Source organism: Daucus carota, chromosome 7 (genome assembly GCF_001625215.2).
Source record: "Daucus carota subsp. sativus chromosome 7, DH1 v3.0, whole genome shotgun sequence".
NCBI classification, from domain to species: domain Eukaryota; kingdom Viridiplantae; phylum Streptophyta; class Magnoliopsida; order Apiales; family Apiaceae; genus Daucus; species Daucus carota.
In genome coordinates this window covers 37386369-37409221 of record NC_030387.2, presented here as the reverse complement: position 1 = coordinate 37409221, position 22853 = coordinate 37386369, and the positions used below count along the sequence as shown (strand labels likewise).

The 22853-nt window shown below is 36.5% G+C and overlaps 1 protein-coding gene and 1 long non-coding RNA gene across 3 annotated transcripts; both read left to right on the top strand.

Moving 5' to 3' along the window:
• The first annotated feature begins 320 nt into the window (after positions 1-320).
• Positions 321-9275, top strand: LOC108195867 (U1 small nuclear ribonucleoprotein 70 kDa). 2 transcript variants are annotated; one of them, XM_017362869.2, is made up of 10 exons: positions 321-674; positions 1538-1652; positions 1743-1822; positions 3841-3916; positions 4015-4079; positions 4168-4230; positions 5982-6063; positions 6173-6335; positions 7234-7299; positions 8396-9275. In XM_017362869.2, exons 1-10 carry the CDS (start codon positions 564-566, stop codon positions 9021-9023), a joined length of 1449 nt encoding a protein of 482 aa, XP_017218358.1. In that variant the 5' UTR covers positions 321-563; the 3' UTR covers positions 9024-9275. The 2 variants fall into 2 exon arrangements, with proteins under 2 accessions (XP_017218358.1, XP_017218359.1); XM_017362870.2 differs by having other exon boundaries at positions 333-674; positions 8402-9275.
• Positions 9276-12567: 3292 nt separating this feature from the next.
• Positions 12568-22641, top strand: LOC135147611 (uncharacterized). Its single transcript, XR_010285210.1, has 2 exons — positions 12568-12701; positions 22043-22641. It is a non-coding gene; the product is annotated as an uncharacterized LOC135147611 (long non-coding RNA).
• Positions 22642-22853: the final 212 nt, after the last annotated feature.

The window sequence follows — 22853 nt, the reverse complement described above, 5'->3', positions numbered from 1 at the left end:
TGATATTTTTAAATAAAATAGTAACATTACATGTTAAATATAGGGATATAATCATGATTCTATATATTGTCTACTCCAAGATTGTTTGATTATTTGAGTGTACATTAATACATATATATTATTCATGAAATATGTATATTCATTCAAAATATGGGTATTCATTAAATTATCAATTATCAATTCATATACTTTTATCTAATAATTTTAACGAATCATGCAGAAATCTATGATACATTTAAAATCAAATTCCAATCACACAATTTGACATACTATGGACAAAAAGTATTTTATATCATCGATAAATCGGGCAAAACTGCGTTGACTCAGGATAGGCGAGTCACAAAATAACGAGTTACATATCTAACTCGAAGTATAAAAATCACACCCAAAAACCCTCAGAGAAACTTTAGCTGCCGCTTTCTCCTACAATACTTACAACCCGTGTATCTATCCACACATCTATCAGATTGCCCACATACATGAAATCTACACCGTCCGATCTCTCTATCGAAATCTAGATTACCGAGAAACCCTAATTTGTTAATCGATCGACGATATCGACGATGGGAGACTATAACGATGCGTTTCTGCGAAACAACGCCGCCGGCGGGCCGGCGAACGTGCAGAGCCGCGTCAAGGCTCAGGCTAGGACTAATGTTTTGCAACTCAAGCTGGTGTGTATTATTTGAAACCCTAATTTTGATTAATTTAATGTTAATTAGAGTGATTTTTGGATTTGCGGATGTTTCAATTGTTGATGTATGCATTTTTTTGTTCGGTTTGATGATTTTTTTGATGTGTAAGGCTGGTTTGATCATGTATTGATTGGTTAGAGGTCATAGTAGATCGGATAAGTTACGGTGTTGTTAGGGATGTATTCGAGTTCACGAGCATTGTGATATGTCTATGTAGTGTGAGGTGTGTGCTTGTGGTAATATCATACCTTTTTATTGTTTAAATTTTATTTTATTTTTCATAGGTAAGCATATGGATGCGAAAATGTGTCTCACTGTCAGTTTAATGAACTTTTATGATATGAAAGATGGATTATGCCAAGTCCATTCCCACATATTAAGTCTCTCTGTGTTCCTAATTGTAGTTAAGGTGTTATAACAACTATGTTTTTGGCGGAGGTTACATATGTAATTGGAAGATTTTTTTTTTTAAAATTTCTAGCCGTTACAAAATATTAACGGCTTATATGTTTAACTCATACATTTTTATTCAATTTGATTACAACTTTGTTACCTGGACTCTGCTGAAAGTGTCCAACATGGAAACATGTTCATGTGTTGTACTTGGCAAAATTTAGAATGAAATTGGGCTGGAATAAGTTCTTCCTATCCATACCTATGCCTTAGTGTCGAATGTCCAGTATGGGTACTCTTAAGGCTAAATGAAGATTCTGTCACAGAGTATTACAATTATAATTCGATAATATTATCAATAAAATTAAATCAACTAGCTCAATGGATGAGATCCTTAATATATTTTGCTATAGAAAATGAATGCAATTTATTGATTTTCACATGTGCAGATTGGACAAAGTCACCCAACTGGTTTAACAAACAACCTGCTAAAGCTTTTTGAGCCCCGGCCTCCATTGGAGTTCAAACCACCTCCTGAGAAGAATAAATGTCCACCATATACAGGTATTCTGAACACTTCTGGATTTAAAAAGTTATCATTTTCTAGTATCAAGGATCATGATTTAGTAACTGTTTATTTTTATCGTAATTAAGGGATGGCTCAATATGTACCCAACTTTGCTGAACCAAGTGATGCTGAGTATGCTCCTCCAGTTCAAAAGGGCGAAACTCCTGTAAGGCATCTTTTCTTGTAAAATGGATTTTTTTTACACCATTTTCTTAATTTAATTTATAATTTTTTGAAATGGTTATGAATCTTTTATATACAGGGGCGTCTTTCTGACTTTTTATGCACTTAGTGTTACTTTAACTGTTATGCGGATATTTTTTGTTAAACTGGTAGGGGGAACACAGTAAAACAGAGTTTGGTTGTACACTTGTACTAAAAGAATTATGTATTTTCCGGAAATTTTTCTGTAACCCTGATGTCTGAGCTTATCGAGCACCTATTACCGGGTATCATACCAACTCTTAGAGTCCTACACTAATGATTGTTAACCTACAGTTTCAATGTATTTGGTGTACTGGATATGAAGTATATATGTGTGCAAGTAAAGGGAACTATGTTGCTACTGATTATATTTTCTAGAACGAAACCATCTGCTGTCTACTTAAACCAGTTTTGTGCAACTTGAGAGAGGGAACTATGTTGCTAATGATTATATTTTCTAGAACAAAAACCATCTGCTGTCTAATTAGCAGGTTTTGTGCAACTTGAGAGAAGTGCGAGTAAAGGGCATTCAGTAGATAGTATCAAAAGACTGAATAATGATATCATACACTCAAGCTTTCTGTAAGCCAAGTGACATAACCAAGGAAACCTAATTTTTTTTAAAATTTTGTTTTTATATATTACAAATGAGGGTACTGGGCCTGAGAGTGCCCTCAGGTAACACCCTGAGGTTAGAAAAATTATAATAGTTAGGGATTTTTGTAAATGCAGGGGTTGGGTGCTATATTAAAAAAATGCCATCAGAATTTTACATTGTATACTGGGGGCACCCTCAGGCCCAGTTTTCTCATTACAAAATTAGGTGGAAGCACGGTGGTAAATTGAAGGCCCTTTTTAATATGTTTTGTTCTCTGTGAATAACAAAATCAGTTGGAAGCACAATGGTAAATCTTAGGGCTTTATTTGGGCTTATTAAACATAATATTTTTGGCCATTCCTTGCATGTCAGTACTCTCCACTGAACTTAAACTCTAGTCCACTGATACTCAAACTCTAGACTTACAGTTACCAAGAGAATAGGCGTCCCCACTAGGTGTTTTACTGTATCCACTTGGCTACAATGCCAGGTACCAATACAGTCAAATTCTAATTTCTTTATAAATAAATCAGGTATTGAGCTTTTAATATAATCAAGTGGACTACTCTGACCTGTCTTTTTAATTTTCCTTGAAGTTCTAAATTGACAGTGATTGGTATCTTGAGCAAGACATTATATGTAATTTATACAAGTATGCCATTGCTTGGTTTGTATGTTTCAACTACTAATAAGCCAGGCAAAGTAATTTTGGAGAAAAGATTATGTCCTTCAAGGCACACTCTTTAGTGAATCCAACGATAATAAATTAAGGCCCTGTTGTAATATGTCGGGAAAAGGTTTTCCTCATTTTCTAGGTTTGGACAGAAAATTAAGTCAATGGAAAACATCTAAGAAGTCGTCAGGAATGGGGCATAAAAATGATAGTTAAAAGGGAATGCGTCTTTTATATAGTCCGTGTTCAGTTTCCTAGCCATCCAGCTTCTTCGTCCTCCCTCTGTTGTTGTCTTGGTCAACATAATAAGTCTCGCAGTGCTTCTTTCTGTCAATTTAATCCTGCAATCTGTCATACCCAGTGTTTGCAATCCCATCCCTCTTTTAAATATAGCAATTATTGCGTCGTATTGGCTATTAGCTATGACAGACGAATAGAACTGTTTCATAAGATTTCAGAGGGAAATGTTTCTTCAAATTGTAACTTAATAATTATTTAAATCAGAAACAGAAAAGTATGGAGTTGTAAATCTTTAGCCTTGAAATTTCGACGGAGAGATTTCCTGAAAGCATGTGCTCATCATATTTTTTTATTATATGCTGTTTTGATCTCGTGATGTTGCCTTCCTTTTTGGGATAAGTGCCTGTAATTGTTGCTCTTAAATCTAAATTCCAATATACTTTTTTGGTTTTTACTTTCTGTGGTACAGACAGAAAAAAGGGCTAGGGTCCACCTGTTACGACTGGAAGAAGGGGCAAAACGGGCTGCAGAGGAACTTGAGAAATGTAAAGTGGCTTTACCCTTTTATGTTTATGTATTTAGATGTAATTGTTCTTCCTGTTCTTAAATGTGTTAACATGTTTATCACGTGATCAATGTCCAGATGACCCAAGTAATGACCCGAATATCTCTGGAGATCCATACAAGACACTCTTTGTAGCTAGGCTTGTAAGTAATGCTGTCCTTTAATCAATCATTGCAAAGCTGCTGTTTCCCTCTTCTTTTTGGTAACAAACTTTTATGTTCCTACTTCCAGAATTACGAGACAACTGAGAGCAGAATTAAAAGGGAGTTTGAGGCTTATGGTCCTATCAAGCGGGTAGGTATTATAAGAGTTTCCCAGAGTGGGACTCAGTTTTGCATTTGGTTGGGTAAGATCGATGAAGTTTTTGTGTCCAGTTGTAACTTGTGCCTGTGTGTTGCTTCTGTAGTCCCTTCTTTTCATAACAAAGTTATACATATATGTTTAATTGCAGTTTTTAAAGGAAAAAAGAAGTGGAACTATGTTCTATATTGCATCACAAATATAATGTTCTGGTCTCTCTGGCAGGGTGATTAAAATAATTGTTGCAAACATATCTAATTCTTTTTGCACTTTATACTTTTATCAAAAGCAGATATTATAAATCATTTCTTTATGGAAAAAATAATAGCGATTATTAACATGAATATAATTCAAATTTGTAGCAGTTTTTATATCTGACATTTGAGGGTGTGACTGAGAGAAAACTTGTAAATGTAAACCAGCTTACACATAGCAAACATTTGTTTTCGTATGCCCTTGAAGGAGAAGTGTACATTAAAAATGGACAGGTTGACAAAAAAAGTTTAAATCGTTTATCTAGGTAATTTATTTGATAAAATAGTTTTTGAGTCATATCTGTACTATACCTATTTACCTTTTTATTGGAGGGTTTATTCTCTTTATATCCTAAATAGGAAAAACAGCATGTTAGTATTTTTTTTTATCGAACTCCTCCAGCCACATATTGTTTCTTTGATCGAATGGTACCGTCATACCCCTGATTTTTTGAGTTGCTGGCTTGGTTTCGAGGTTGTCTTGTGCTTGGTTTTAAGGTTGTCTTGTGGTACCGGACTGCCTGTTAAGTTTCAAAATCTTACTTAAAAAAATGTTTTTTGAAGCATGTAATGCATAGTGCAAATTTCACTTATGTAAGTCCACAAGTTTTGCAACTGTGAGTACTTTGTTGATTGAAAGATAATTGGGGTGTTTCTCATTTGGACTTCTGCTCAGGTATTATTGGATATCTAAGGTAAAGGTTTGTGGGTATGTAAATTAATGTGTTTGCCTCCTGTATCTCTGGGTTTAGATAGTTCTTACTTCTTAGGGATGGGTGTTTGATTAGTTTCTAGGTATTGTTTCCAATTCCACGCTAAGATTTAGCAAAAAAGTAAGGGCCCTGCCCCTGGCGAAGTAGCTAATATATCCAGCATATATGTGGTGTTTCTATGATGTTTTGCTTTGAATGGAAGCGGGTTTGTAAGTGGTCGGAGCAGTGATTCATTGTGCCTTTTGGCCATTATTCTCAAGCAACAAATGAAGAATGACAATTTTTTCCTGCACCTGGGTAAAATCTATAGGTAGTATTAGCATATTTTTCCCTTCCTGATTTCATAGAAGTATATGACTTTGTTGATACTAAAAGTTTTACTTCTGGATTTAAAGGCTACAAAAAACGTTTCTGGAGTACACAGGTTTCCTGGTATTTTAATACATTGTTTTACATTATTATATATTATTTAGAAAATATATTCCCTGGTAAGGGGAAGGGTAGTATGCTGAACTGGTAATTTGGCCAAAGTTTGCCAACAAACTAGCACTGGTGGTGATTCGTCTCACGTCAGAAGCTGTAGAATTTGAAGGTGAGCACGGCTTATGTGGCATAGTAGTGCCTGTCTGCCGTGCCATATATACATATATATTAAATGCGACCTGTTTGAATTAATTGCAGCTCCAGGAAAAACAAAGCATGTACGGCACTTAGGCTTTGGTGCAAAGTTGTTTTAACCTTTGGCCAGTAGTTTATATGTGAATTTATTTGGTTTCAGGTTCGCTTGGTTGCAGACAAGGAGAAAAACAAACCCAGAGGCTATGCTTTCATTGAATATATGCATACTCGGGACATGAAAGGTATACTTTGTGTAGATTCTGTTCCCTCTTACCCTTCGAATTTTTTTATTCATGTGAAAATGTCGAGTGTTTGCTTTATTTCTAAGTGATTGTCTATCATATGATGCAGCTGCATATAAACAAGCTGACGGGAGGAAGCTTGACAACAGAAGGGTTTTGGTAGATGTTGAGCGTGGTAGAACTGTTCCAAACTGGAGACCACGTAGACTTGGAGGTGGGCTTGGTACAACCAGGGTTGGAGGTGAAGAAGTCAATCAGAGGCATTCTGGGAGGTAATCTATCTATGCAGCAGCCGGACCATTTTATTTATTGTGATGAATCTTTATACTTTTTGATCAGTATGTGCATAGTTAGTTGTTAAGGACTTAAAGGATAGTATAATGATTGACAAAACTCCATGCAACACTGGATAAAAGGGCATTTCTTTTAAGGTTAGTCCTTCGATATTTCTTTATGCTTACCCACGGGTTAAACAGGGATTGGTACTTCCCGGAGCCTTGCTGCCTTGGTATGAAAGTAAAAGGATTATGTTTTATGCTACCTGAGTACCGAACTTGTGCTTAGCTTTAAGATTGGTTGTATTATTGGCGCAAGACAATTCTACAAACTGCTGCTGCTTGGTTTTAGCCAGAATCTCATTTTCTGTTTAATCCTTTAAGGGGTCATTTGGCTTGACCTTTTTTAGGTATCAGGTATGGGTTTTGTTCATTTGAAACCCATACCTGGTTTTTGGTTTGAAAAAAACTAATTTAAAACCCATACCTCAAACATGAGTTCTTGATACCCCAAGGGGGTAGGTGTGAAGGAAGGGTATCAAGAATCAACTTATTTTTGTTATTTTCATCATTATTCATGTAAATACATGTAAATGACTTGTAATAAATAAAAATATTAATCCAATTTTAACGACTCAAAAATATTTGAATCGAAATATATTGATTCAAGCACTCAACCAAACACATGATATTAAGAACGATACCTTAATCCCATACCACTAAAACCTGATTCCTCATTCCAACCCGATACCATTCAGCGAACTAAACGACTTCTAACAAGGCACAATTGAATCAAAATTCATATACCACATGTTAAGTGATGAGTTGATGTAATTTAATTAAAGGGCTTACTAGTAATGAAAATGCATGCTTTGGTTTTTTGTCCATTATGTAGAGAGCAGAATCAATCAGGTGGATCACGGCGGTCTGAGGAGCCAAAAGTAAGAGAAGACCGGGAAAGGTATATTCTTCAGTTACCAACTTTCTTTTTCTTTGTGCAGTATCATGCACAAGTTTGTTTCTTCTAAAAGTATTCAAGAAAGCAGTGATATGGTTTCTAATTAGGAAAATTTCATAGTTTGTTTAAATAATTGGCAGGGTGGTATGTCTGCTGACTTTTTTACTTCTAAAAGAAATTTATCTTCTTATATTAATTTTACCCTCACTTCTTCATTAAACTCCCTTTTGGAAACAGATCACCGACAAGTCAATATTTTTATATGAATAATCTGATAAACTATATACTCTCATTCTTAAGACATTTACTAAGCCATTTGATTGAGGATTAGTATTTAATAATCCTGTTGGAAGCTGGGAATGTCATGAAATACCCTTATGAATGAACACAAACTGTTTACGAGGTAATTTGAAAGATTAGGGGGACTTGTAGTCCCTTTAGTAAAAAGTTGACGGTAAATAGTTCTATCACGGGCTTAAGATATGCAAACTAACAGAGCCGAAGGGAAATAATTCTAAATTTGTTGTTCCTGTGAAGCTTATAGCTGTCTATTCCTTTTAAGTGACAATTTTTTCATAGTAATTCCTATAGATTGTTTTAAAAACTAACCCTGCAAATTATGTCAAAGTTGCTGATAACCAGTTACAATCATAAATAGAGATCTCTATATTCGGTATTTAGTTTGTATCGTCTCCTGTATTTGGTATAATTGGGATAGAGAGGTGATGGAAACTCATATAAGTAATACCTTGTGTTGACAAGTGGTGTTATGTAATGGGGCTATAGATGATGGACCATACATGGTACTATTTAATACATCAAAGAAGTTCACTTATACTCTGCTTGCACCTTGGCAGATTCTTACTAGTGAGATGCACTATGCTTTTCATAAGAACGAAGGGCAATGGAAACCTATATAATCAATGATTTTCATAAGAATGTATAACAGTTCTAGAGGCTTGAAAATGACATTTTTGTCATCTGGACCACATTTATTATCGAGTTTTAGTTGGTTTTACTTCGATCACATTGGTTTGAAAAGTACATATGATAAGTTTTACTATTTGTGTGCAAGTGTTGATACTAAAATAAGTTTCAGGGACAGGGAAAAGTCACGTGAAAGAGGTAAGGACAGAGAAAGGGAACGTGAGAAATCTCGTGAGCACTCTCATGAGAGGCCAAGGGATCGTGATCATAGAGAAGATAGACACCATAGGGATCGTGAGAGGACCAGAGACAGGGAGAGGGAGAGGGAGAGAGACAAGGGTCGTGATCGAACACGAGATCGTGATCGTAAAGAGCGCAGTGGTCGTGACCGCCATCGCGATGAGGAAAAGATCAGAGGTAGGGATCTTGAGGTGGATGACATTGGTCGTGATCGTGGTCGATCCCGTGATAAAGACTATGACTATGATCGTGTTGATTCAAAACATGAGCGTGACCGCCATGGTGACAGAGAGAAGAGTTATGGTCATCCAGAGCCTGAGGATGATCCTGGATGGTACAAACAACCTGAACAGGAGCATAGACGTTCTGAAGCCGAGAATGAAATGGCATATGATTACTATGATGATCGCAATGGACTTGGTAAGTATGGAAATCCCAGTAATGAGGATATTCATGATCGATACCAGCATTCGGACCGTGATCATGATAGATATGATCAAATGGATGAAGACCGTGAATATCATCGATTGGACAGGTCACTTTCTCGAGAGTACAAGTAAAAGCTATCTATGTGGTTTTCTTTTCTGGTGTCAAAAGGACTAGTGTGTTATCTTATTTGCATTTTGGTTAAAGTCGATGCAGAACTGTTCATCCAAGAAACTCGATTCTTGCTGGTTAGGACAAGCTCGTTTTGTGGTAGACTGTTTATCAAGTTGTTTCCCTGCAATTACATTTATGCCTATTTCTTGTGATCTGAAAACTGCGTTTAAAGATTGATTTGGTTTATTATATATTGTGACTGGCTTTGAATATTTCCTTTTTGGTAGGTTGTCAATTCATCTTGGAACAAATTGATTAAATACTACGGAGTATTTCATAGTCAAGATGCAACTTAATTTCAAATTGTTAGGCGGTGAATAGTTCTGTAGGGACTAGTAAATGGTTCAGCTGAAATTGATTTATGGTGTTATAGGCCTTGGGTTGTGGAATTTAGAATCGTATCATCTTTCTCTTTATCTCTTGATAAGTTAATTCTGTTGCAATCGCTCGATGCAACGTCGGCACTTTTACGGTAATGGTCGACCATGGTTACGTATCAAGACAAATTTGTGCTAGTCAACTGACTTGTTGGAACTTTCTGTTTACTTTTGAATTGGATAAAGCTGCCGGAAAAGCGAGGCGAATATCTACAATGATCATTTGATGTCTGTTAAGGTCTTCAGGATTTAACTCGTTATTACATATATATGCAAATTTTTCTACCTCTTATATACGTAACCTAACTAGATCTTGAAAGCTTGGCATAAATAAACAATCTTTCAACCAGGTAAAGGTCCCGGTAACAACAATTTACAACCATAATAACAACGATCGGCCTAAAATGAGATAAAATATTGTTCACGTATAATTTTCAACCAGGTAAATTTGTACTTCCTTTGTTAAAAATGTTGACTATATATCTGAAGTTGTTATTTTTAAAATTTTCTTTATAGTATATTATTGAAAAATTTGTTTTATAGTATATTATTGAAAATTTTAAATAATTATATATTAATAATATACTATAAAAAAATTCTTTATACTGAAATGATATACACAGAGAAATCGACAATACAGAGAACAAAGAGTGTTATATCAGGAAGATAACATCTAGCGATTTTTTTTTAAAAAAAAGAAGCCATGCGGAGTTTGTTTATTTGAATAAAATTGGGAAAAGAAATACACAAAATATGTATACATACACAAAGGGTCCTGATCCTTGTTAGATTGTTAGATTGTCAGGATCTTTTGACGGACATATTGATTTTGAAATGTTGGATTAGTATCCAACGATAAGTATTATAATATTTTTTAATTGCTTGATAGGTATTCGTCCAACGTTTTTTAAATACATAATGAGACTATTTTATCTGTCCGGTGGTTAAAAAACACTAATAATAATTTATTATAATTCTAGGGTCATGTTCGAGAGAGAACTATTAGACACTAAACTCATAGAACCTTTATCTTATTTTTAGTATTAGTTAGGGTTCTGCAGAAGAACTTCACATGAAAAAAATGTCTTTTTTATGTATTATATATGGAAATTACTTCTTAACACACACCGCGATGTAGAAAAACACGTATTTAGATTTAGATTTAGATCCTGAAAATCAATGTGAAATATAAGGTTCTGCAACAAAACCTTAATGATTCAATGGTTCTATTTTAAGTATTAGTTCTCTCTAGAGCGCGACTCTATAATTCTAATCATTGTATATTTATCCAACGCCCCCTAAAACTGTCACTTAAATTGCTTAAAAGATCCCTGAGGACTGACGAGCAATACCCAACACAAATATATAGCAGTTGATGTAAAAGATATTTTGTTGCCCATCTATTGCCATTTAATCGGAAGTTTGCCACATATTTAACGGTTCTCATCCAGAATTTAAAAATATTAACTAAAATATTATTATTAAATTACTTCAATGAGTCGAATGATACCCTGTAAAAAACTTCAATGAGTCGAATGATACCCGGTAAGAATGAGTGACTAATTTGATATTATTGAATAATTTGGAAGAGTGCTTTCATTATATTTTTACAAAGGTACTGTATAACAAAGAGCAATGAACAATGCTAAATTATAAGAAATTAATGTCACTTTTTTATCTATATTTATGGAGACGTGTTTCACTTGTTTGAACAAGAGTTGACTTAGGCCAACAAAAGCTCTTTGTGATTTCCAGCGTTTAGTTAAGCAAAAACGTAAAACTGACCATCTTCCCGCGAAAATTGTAGACTCGCTCCAATCCGACTCGCCAAATGATCGCGCTTGCTCGCTTCATTTCGTCGTTCCAAGCATCCAGCAGTTTCCGCTCCGGATTCAACTTCAATTTATTTTCTGTAACAGATTATTACACAACTTACCGATATCAACTCGGCGATCTGAGTTATTTTGGATTTTGAATCGGTGAAAATAATAATGATAACTCGTGCTAAGCTCGCTGAGCAACTCAGAGACTACCAGATCCGATCGCAACATAAATGCTCTGCTCTCACCTTGTTCTCTCCTAAACCCCAAATTACTTCCTGGTACCCCTCTCTCTCCCTCCCTCCCCCCCCCCCCCCCCCCCCCCCCCCCCTCTCTCCCTCTTCCCTCCCTCCTCTCTCTCTCTCTCTGTTCTATTTATTCTGACACTCTTGACTAAAAAGTTTTAGTATGTTGCTAATTGTATGTATATAACTATATAAGTATATTACTTATGAATATTAATTAGTTAAAGATGTGAAGTTGGGTTAAATTTTGGTGTTTAAAAGTTTGATCACTGATGATTCTGATATTAATTTCATTGCATAATAGAAATGTTGAGATGACTTGCACTTTTAAATGATATATGGTCACTTTAGGTGTGAGTTAATGACAACATCCAGCCTAAAACAAATGTCTTGTTTAACTTTCTGTGTTCAATTCTCAAGACAGGTCATTTGAGACGGGGGGGAGTAATATGGATGTTGCACTGTGTATTATTTGAGTGAAAATGTGGTTCTGTTGTAATGAGCTGAAGAACAAAATGAATTAGTGATAGTAGGTACTGGTTGGTTTTTGTAGAACGTAGACCGGAAGAGGCTTGTATTTTAAGCATAGGCTACTATTGAGGATACATCACAGTCCAAGCAAGATGATAATTTAAGTCAAAGTCAGAAGGGTACAAATGTAAATAATCAACTAGATAGAGGAGGAGGGAAAGGTGGTTAGAAGTTAGTTACACCTCTCCACTTAGTCTGTTAGATGAACTGTATATATAAACTGTAGGATGTAATGTACAGAGTAAGTTTTGGCAATATACATTTTACTTTTCTCTCTGTAACTTGTTCATGACTTCACCTGTTTACATGGTATCAGAGCGAGCAACACGATTCCGCCATTGTTGCAAGCTTTGATTCTAGTTATTTTTTGTCTTTTCTGTTACTTTGGTTCGTTTCATTTCTCAAAGTCTCTCAAGCATTTCAACAAACAGTTATGGCGACGATTAATGACGCTGATCCGCACATCTCCGATGAATCTTCGGTTGATTTTGATACTGACTTCACTGCAATTTCTCTGGAATCCAGTCATCCTTTGTATCTGCATCCTTCAGATAATCCTGGACAGATAATTGTTTCTGCTGCTCTCGATGGAGATAATTTCAATGAATGGAAGCACTCCATGACTCTGGCACTATCTGCGAAGAACAAGCTTGGATTTGTTACTGGTAAATTCAAGATTCCTGGTACTTCATCTCCTTATTTTGATCCATGGCAACGCTGTAATGATATGCTTATTACCTGGATGTTAAATTCTATGGTGTGTCACGAATTGGGCTAGAAAATATATAGTGAGCCAACTTGTACTCTCGGACTTAGTGGTGACCTTTTCAAGCCCAATAGTTGTAGAACATAGAATCGTACTATAAGTAAACATATTACTCTTACTTTGCTGGGTATGAAATGGAATGAATGTTTTTATCTTTTATTCTCTCTGCATTTTCCTTTCCAGTACTCTTCTTTTATGTTCGGTAGCTTTAATTGCTTGTTCTAGTTGTTAAGATCATGACAATCGGTATCAGAGCCACCGATTTCTCGGACATGGCCGGCACAATTACTATCAACTCTCCTCTCGCTTCATACTCTTCAAACCCCTTTCAAAACCCTAATTTCACCCATGATTTCTATCATCCGTACCCACCTCTAACTCCTCTACACCAGTATACACCACCTCCAACACCTCCGCATGTTTACCATCATATTCAACCACCACCAGAACCATCATATTATTCCAACACTACTCCCGAAACACCTTATCTTACCAGATCTCCAATGCTAATTACTGATACCACCAAGGGTTTTCTGCATCAATTAGATAGTAAGGTCACTCAGTTAGATGAAAAACTCGTTGCAATTAGTAAGTTGATCACGGAGAAGAAAATAGTGGCATCTTTACCGAATCAGGTTCATGTGAATGTTTTTGAACGTTGTCCGGAAGTTTGTGAAGGCAGGTCTCAGTATCAATATAGGGAAGTTGAATCAAATGAGCAGTGGGAGGATACACGTATTCAAATCATTCACGTGCTTGAGAGAATGGAGAAGCGTCTTGCTGATTTGTCAAATCCAGTTAAGGAAATGTCCTCAAATAAGGTAAATCAGTCTCTTACTACGCCTGCTATTGTCTCCATTGTTGATGGTTTAAATAATTTTTGTGGAGTTAAGAATATAGTTGCTGATGATAGTGAGACTTTTAAACAATCTCAAGTATTAGAAACTGGTAAATATGCTCCTGAAGTGTTTGATGTGAGCCCTCAAGCTGATTCTGTTCTTTTTGTTGTTGAGTCGAGTGAAAAAACCGTGAATAATGATTCTGTCTATCATTTTACCGGGTATGACATGATTCCAGTTTCTAAGCTTCAGGAAAATGAATACGGTAAGTTGTTTGCCGAAGAAGAGGCCAAGTTTGTTCATGAGCAGAACCAAGATCTACAACCACACTTTCATGGATCAGAAAAAGTTGCATTTATAACTGTGGATGCCATAGTAAAATGGCTAAATGAGAGGATACGAGGATCTGCAATCAATGTTCATTTAGGATTGTATGACTTTGTGGAGTCATCATTTGTCGAGATGTACTCAAGGTGTGGCAAATTTGAGTGTGCCCCAACTGTTTTGAAGACAGTGCTTGCAATACTCGAGTTTGATGGGTTTGACGATTTTAATTTCGCGACGATCTCAGGCAAGATATCTAAGCAAACTAATGCAAACCAAGATACATCACCTTTTCCAAGCATAAGTGGGAGTCTAGGATTTGGGACCCACTTTAAAGAAATCATTGGAGCATCTGAGGGAGATACCACATCAAAGTTTGATAGCCAACTTGGTAGCGAACCGAATTCCTTGAGTAAGGAGAAGTCGCACACATCTTTGACGGATGTGCAAATGCCTTCAAAATCAGAAGTTGCCAAAGATGGAGCTGCTAACTTGGGGGGACCAACTTCACCACAGAAACCAGTTTGCAGAAGCACAAAAGAAATAGTCCATGAAAATTGTGAAGGAGAGAGAAGTACTCAGCAAGAACTAGATAAAGAAACCTGTCGGAATTTATCTCTTCTGTCTCTTTATGAGAATTCTTCAAGTCATCAGATTCCTCATAATTCAACAGAGGAAGTTAGTTGTTTGGTTAGAAAGGAAAGTACACACTCTGATAGTGAACAAAGTATATCTGGTGAAAAAACTGATATCGGGTTCAAGTCTGGAAATTTACAATTGGACAAACTGCAAGTAGATATAGCATGCTCACAGAGCAACGATGGCGAAACTAGCGAGTTTTCAGGTGATAATCCTGTCAGTATAGACAACAATGATGATGCGGAACCAGCTCAAAGCGGTACACAGTTTGAACAAACTTCCCCAACAACAATGTCAAAGAAAATGCTCCATGGAATAGAGCCTGATGGGGAGACTACGGATGTGACTTCAGAGCTTGTTGCAATACCATCAGATATAATGGACACAATTATTGAAGCCACAGGTGATAAGGAACTGCCAGGTCCGAAACGGGTTACAAATGTTGTCAGGCCAAAGTATTTCAAGGGATTAGATGAAGCGAAGTTGCAACTGCAGCAATCGTTAGTAACTCAACTAAAAGCTGCAGCCATTGATAGACAAAGGGTTGAGACACTCCAATTAAGTCATGCAGATGAAGGTTCAACAATGGTTGATAAATCAATGACAGTAAATGAAATTTTACCCACCAGCAATTCTGATAGTTTTCAGGAATTAGATGAAACTAATTCTCAACTGCAGCAGGCATCATTATCCCAGGTGAAGACTGGAACTATCAGTAGCCAAAAGATCACCATTTCACAACAAAGTTCTGCAATTGAAAAGAAATCCGACAAGAAAGCTGCACAAATTGGGAGCAAATTGGGTGCTCTTTCACGGCCAAGCACACTTCCTACTGAGCACACAAATGGTGGCTGTGGTTTAGTGGTATTTGAGTCGATGATGATACATGAAGCATATGTTCTGAATATAATTCCACAGTATTTGGGTTTCATCAAAGGTGTTGTTGACTCTGATGATTTGCCTCTCAATATCTCTCGTGAAATGTTACAGCAGCACAAAATACTTAAAGTCATCAGAAAGAATCTTGTGAAGAAGTGCATTGAACTGTTCAATGAGATAGCTGAAAACAAGGATGACTATGCCAAGTTCTATGAAGCTTTTTCAAAGAATTTGGAGTTGGGAATCCAAGAGGACAGTCAGAACATTGCAAAATTGGCAGACTTGCTAAGGTACCATTCGACCAAGAGCGGGGAGGAGCTGACTAGTCTGAAGGATTATGTTACACGGATGAAGGAAGGTCAGAAGGATATATATTACATAACTGGTGAGAGCAAGAAGACAGTTGAGAATTTTCAATTCCTGGAGAGGCCCAAGATGAGGGGCTATGAGGTCCTCTTCATGGTGGATGCAATTGATGAGTATGCTGTTGGACAGCTTAAGGAGTATGATGGCAAGAAGCTGGCTTCTGCGACAAAGAAGGGCTTGGAACTTGATGCAACAAGAAAATGGAATACAAGCAGCAGCTATATGCAAGCATTGGTGAAAGCTGAATACACGATTTCTTTAAGTTGCATCCTTGAGGACAAGGATGTGTTGAAGGAGTGGAGATGTCACGAATTGGGCTAGAAAATATATAGTGAGCCAACTTGTACTCTCGGACTTAGTGGTGACCTTTTCAAGCCCAATAGTTGTAGAACATAGAATCGTACTATAAGTAAACATATTACTCTTACTTTGCTGGGTATGAAATGGAATGAATGTTTTTATCTTTTATTCTCTCTGCATTTTCCTTTCCAGTACTCTTCTTTTATGTTCGGTAGCTTTAATTGCTTGTTCTAGTTGTTAAGATCATGACATGGTGCCTGAGATTCGATCTAGTCTATGTTATGTTTCACTTGCATCTGACATGTGGAATGATCTGCATAGTCGTTTTAATCATCATAATGGTCCTAAGCTCTTTGAACTGAAGAAAGAGCTGTCAAATTTGTCACAAGACACACTCTCTGTTTCAGCTTATTATACGAAGTTTAAGAAGTTGTATGATGAGTTTGTCAATGTCAAGAATACTCTGAAAACTCCTTGTGTTTGCAAAGCAAGAGCTGAATCTGAACAACATGATGAGATCATGAAAGTAACTGATTTTCTGATGGGATTGAATGAGAATTTTGCGAACATTCGTGGTCAATTGCTTATGATGAGTCCTATGCCTAAACTAGTTCAGGTTTTAGGTCTTTTACAACAAGATGAGAGACAGAGAAACTACTCTCACTCTGTCTCTTCTACTCCTGAATCTGCTGTATTAATGTCTAAGAATGTCTCATACAACTCACGCTTTCAGAAGCCAGATTTCAAGAAATCAGGTCAATCTGACAAATCAAACAAGGCTCAGCCTCGAAAGGGAAACCTAGAGTGCACCTACTGTCATGGCACAAATCACACTAAGGACAGATGCTATCGCTTGATTGGTTTTCCACCAAGAAACACTTCTCCAAAATTTGCCAACAATGTCACCAACACTGATTCTACTGTGATTGCAAACTCATCTGCAACTCCAACTACAGAACAGGTGATTTCTGACAACATGAATATGCCACAATTTTCCACAGATCAGTATCAACAACTGCTATCTCTGCTCAACCAGTCTCAACTTTCTACTGCTAATGTTTCTGATGTTCCACAGTCAGGTAACATGTGTTCCTCTTTTACATCTATCTGTTTAGTTGGATGTCACTCTTCTACAGACTGGATATTAGATTCAGGTGCCACAGACCATATTACTTGTCATCCACATCTCTTAACATCAATAACACCTTGCAATGTCAGTATCTGTCTTCCTAATGGTCACATAACAATTGTGCATCATCAAGGCAAAGTAGTTTTGACTCCTGATCTTTGTTTAGAGCATGTTTTACTCATTCCTGAATTTAGTTTTAATCTAATTTCTGTGAGTAAACTAACTCAATCTCTGTCCTGCACATTGCTTTTTTCTTCTCAACATTGTCTCCTACAGGCCCCTATGAAGAAAATAGTGGGGATTGGTAGGCTTCATGGCAATTTGTACAAGTTGATCATTCCAACAAGTACTATTTCTTCTGCACATATATCTGCATCTTCCCATTCTCTATCTGCTACTAAACAACACAGCTCTTCTCAACTATGGCATGACAGGCTTGGGCATTCTCCAGTCACTGTCATGAAAAACATAGATTGCTTGTCTTCTCAAATGTCAGTGAATGATGTTTTTCACTGTGATATTTGTCATTTTGCTAAGCATTGTAGACTTCCATTTCCTGTTAGCACAAATAGAGCTACTAAAATTTTTGAGCTCATACATTGTGATCTTTGGGGTCCATATAAGTGCAAAACATATTCTACTTGTAATTCATTCTTAACAATTGTGGATGATTTCAGTAGATGCACATGGACTTATCTCATCTCTCATAAATCTCAAGTGCTTCTTATCTTTGAAAAATTCTTTGCTTATGTACAGAACCATTTTACAAGTTCTGTTAAATTTGTCAGAACTGACAATGGAACAGAGTTCTGTAATCACAATCTTGTCTGCTTATTCAACAAATTAGGTATTGTTCATCAAAGATCTTGTGTTGAAACACCACAACAAAACGGCAGAGCTGAAACGAAACACAGACACCTTTTAGCAGTTGCTAGAGCACTTAGATTCAGAGCCTCTCTACCTTTATACTTATGGGGTGACTGTTTATTAACAGCCACATATCTCATAAATAGAACTCCCACTCCTCTACTCAACAACAAGTCTCCATTTGAAATGTTGTTTGAAAAGAAACCTAAATATTCTCATCTCAGAGTTTTAGGTTGTCTTTGTTATGCTTCAACTTTATCAAAAAGGCAGGATAAATTCTTTCCTAGAGCTTACAAATGTGTTTTTCTTGGTTACACTCCTAACCAAACTGGTTATAGACTTATGAATCTTGAAACTAGGCAATGCTTCACATCTAGAGAGGTAACCTTCTATGAGTCTATCTTCCATTCTCAGATAAACCAAAGTCCAATATCAATATGTTTCCTCCCACATACACCTTTGTGGATGATTTAGGCACACCTGAACAACATCTTACTCCTCAGGAACCTACAACACCTCCAACAATTTTTTCTCATCATCAAAATGACTCAGATGAGCAGAATTTAGTCAGTCCCACAGCTTCTCATCACACTACTGATTCTAGTCCCACAACTGGTTCTAGTAACACTACTGATTCTAGTCCCACAACTGGTTCTGGTAACAAAGTAACTTCTGGTTCTAGTCTACCTCAGACTTCTACAATGCCTCCTCAACTACCTTCTAGACCACAAAGACAGAAGGCAATACCTACAAAATATAAAGAATTCTCAGGTTTACCTCAGTTTCTGACTAAATCTGCTAACACCACTGTACTTTATCCAATTCAGCAAGTTGATTCTACTGAGCATCTGTCAGCTCCATATCAGAGTTTTCTGGCAAATTCTGTGAAAATTATGGAACCACCAAATTATAAACAGGCTGTCAAAGATCCATCATGGTGTCAGGCAATGCAAATTGAATTGAATGCACTTGAATCCAACAATACTTGGCAGATTGTTGACCTTCCACCAAATAAAAAGGCTGTTGGTTGCAGGTGGATTTACAAAGTGAAATATAATGCTGATGGAACAGTAGAGAGATATAAAGCTCGGTTAGTAGCCAAAGGATTTACTCAAACTTTAGGTGTGGATTTTTTCCAAACCTTTGCACCTGTTGCAAAGATGTCTACTGTGAGAATTATACTGTCTTTAGCTGCTGTTCAAAATTGGACACTCAATCAGTTAGACATCACCAATGCTTTCCTCCATGGTGATCTACATGAGGAAATTTATATGGAAATTCCACCAGGTGTTCTTGTTCCACCAAACTTCAAGGGTACCAGACCTGTCTGTAAATTGATTAAATCATTGTATGGTTTAAGGCAAGCCCCGAGAGAATGGTTCTATAAATTCTCACAGGTGTTACTCAAGTATGGCTTCACACAATCTAAGGCTGACAATTCACTGTTTGTCTTACACACATCCACCACATTCACAGCTTTACTGGTATATGTAGATGATATCATTCTCACTGGATCATCAAATCTTGCTATGACTGATGTCAAAACTTGTCTCCAATCTCACTTCAAGCTCAAAGATCTTGGTCATTTACACTACTTCCTAGGGATAGAAATTGCAAGATCAAAAGATGGAATTTATTTACATCAGAGGAAGTACACCATGAATTTACTGCAGCAGACTGGTCTTCTTGGCTGTAAACCTAGTCCTATTACTCTTCAAGCTCAACATAATCTCAGCACTACTTCTGGAACAATTCTTACAGATGGTACATCTTATAGGAGGCTTGTAGGACAGTTGATATATCTCACTATAACTCGACCTGAACTGTCCTATCCAGTACACATACTCAGTCAATTCATGTCACAACCTACTACTGAGCACTGGGCTGCAGCTTTAAAATTGATTAGATATCTCAAGCAAGCACCTGGTCAAGGTCTACTTTTGTCATCCTCAAATGATATGCAACTCAAGATTTATTGTGATGCTGACTGGGCTGCATGTCCCATGACTCGAAGATCTGTTTCCGGCTTCTGTGTTATGCTTGGAAATTCCTTACTTGCCTGGAAATGCAAGAAACAACAAGTTGTCTCTAGAAGTTCAGCTGAATCCGAGTACAGATCTATGGCTAATGCTGTTTGTGAGATCAAATGGATCTACAATCTCTTAACTGAACTTCATTTCAAACCAAAGCTTCCAATTCCACTATATTGTGATAACACTTCTGCCATTCAGATTGCAGAAAATCCAGTCCTACACGAACGAACTAAACATATAGAACTGGATTGTCATCTGGTCAGGGATCAGGTCAAAGCAGGCTTCATCATTCCTACATATCTGTCTACACATCTTCAACCTGCAGATTTATTCACCAAAGCATTAACAGCTGCTCGTACCACATTCCTTCTTGGCAAATTAGGAGTGTTGAACATTTTCACACCTCCTAATTTGAGGGGGGATATTGAGGATACATCACAGTCCAAGCAAGATGATAATTTAAGTCAAAGTCAGAAGGGTACAAATGTAAATAATCAACTAGATAGAGGAGGAGGGAAAGGTGGTTAGAAGTTAGTTACACCTCTCCACTTAGTCTGTTAGATGAACTGTATATATAAACTGTAGGATGTAATGTACAGAGTAAGTTTTGGCAATATACATTATACTTTTCTCTCTGTAACTTGTTCATGACTTCACCTGTTTACAGCTACAATCTAATCTTTTAAGATTAATATGCTCACAAATTTAACGTACTCGTAATAGATCTTGGCTGATCTTTTCTTGATGGGTATCTTCATCTCGAACATGTATAAATTAAGGAATTTATGGGGATTTGGATGTGTGGTTATTCAGCAAATATTAGAATAATTAAAATATATATGATGCATGTATTTCAAGAGTTACATTTATATTTAAAGTAAATAGTCATAAATAAGTTAATTATCCTTAATAATCTAGATAATAATTATTCATAACACAATTGTTGCATTATAAGTAGTCAAGTGATTAAGTAATCAACTAATGACAGAATTAATTATTTAACAAGAATCCTTGTGCACCAAAGAATCGAGTGCGCACTGCGGTGGGTGAGTTAAGAATCCCAACTTTCTAGGTTGAAACATATTACCAGATGGAACATTGATCTTACACATTTCAATTAAAAGTCATAAAAGATTAAAATCTTTCGTTTCTGATTATGTATACTTCACGGATCCACATTTCAGTCGTTCATGAGGGATCATACAGTCAAAATTCTATCAGATGTGACTCAAGATTAAAAAAAATTGACAACACATTTAGAAACCCTTCTCTTGCAAACATTTATGTCCTATGCACAGAATCGGAACCTTATATGTTGATTGTTTAGAAGAAAAGGCCATATAGTACACGAGTATTGTCACTTGAAGTGGAAAACATTGTTAAGATAAACTTGTAATGAAAACACTACACAATAGGGTTTCATATGTGAAAAGAGGGTTGTGATGGCAGAGCAATTGAGTGCATAGATGCCACTGCACAAACTTCCTCGTATAAAATTTTTTAGGGCAGTTTTATATAATAGATTTCCTCATAGCAGTCCCAGTCAGTCTCTGAAATTTGCTTCAGTTATAGTACTTTATAATGACTAGGTGTTCAGCTTTCTACTGTGACTTTGATCAAGCTACACTTATGCTTCTATGTTGAACATATTTTAAAATATCCAAGTTTTCTGTCTCCGATACAAGTGAATTAATATCTGCACTCGCTCAACCTCTCTGTTATTAATTTCAGATTTTTTTTTCCCATTACATAGTTTCCTTACAGATGTCTACTTATATGACCTCTTCATAAGGCCTCCTAGAAATATAATCTTAATATACATGTGGCTGTGTATTATCTAAGAAATTATGTTGACCTTGTGCAGGATTGATGTCACTGTGGCAATTTTGTATGCCATACTTTCCTCCGTCCTGGTTATCTCGTCATATGTGACCCTTTACTTCCGACACTTTTGGCTTTCATTTTTCATTGTATGCCTTGGTATACTTCTTCCCATTTGCTTGAGAAGTTCTAGGCAGGCACTCGCAAAAAAGAGGGAAAGAAGAATGTTATTACCGTTGTCCATGTGAAAGTACGACCTACAGGTAGGCCAGTAATTATCCATATTCGCACACTAACTAATAACTATTGAGAATACTGTGCTTCGTGTGCGACTCCCACAAGTTGATTTTGGTCAAAAATAGCCATGGAAGCCTACTTCAGTATATGAGGTATAGCTTAAATCCCCTTTTCACTACCCATACTCAGATTTTTTCCGACGGTGGCCAACTCTTTCACCTGTAAACTCACACATGCAAGAGAGCTATAGATTACCACATTTGTCATTTTTGTTCTCCTTTGGCCTGTATCCCAAATTGATATCAGGTTATCAGTTTAATTCTTTGTATTAAACAGATGAAAATTTCAAAATTTTCATCCACAGATGTATCTTTTGGTTAATTATTTCAAGATTTCGGGGGTGTACCATTTTTTTGTGGCATGTTTTTATTGAAATCCAGATTCCAGCCTTCATTTTGCACCATTTGTTTAAATGTCAGAAAATCATTCTTATCACTTGGCGATTAAATGACTCAGTTTTGCAAAGAATTTTTGTACGGATGTGTGGCATGTGTAATATAAAGAGTAAAATACAAGAATGTGGTTAAACTTTACACCGATTTGCAAAAATGTGGCTG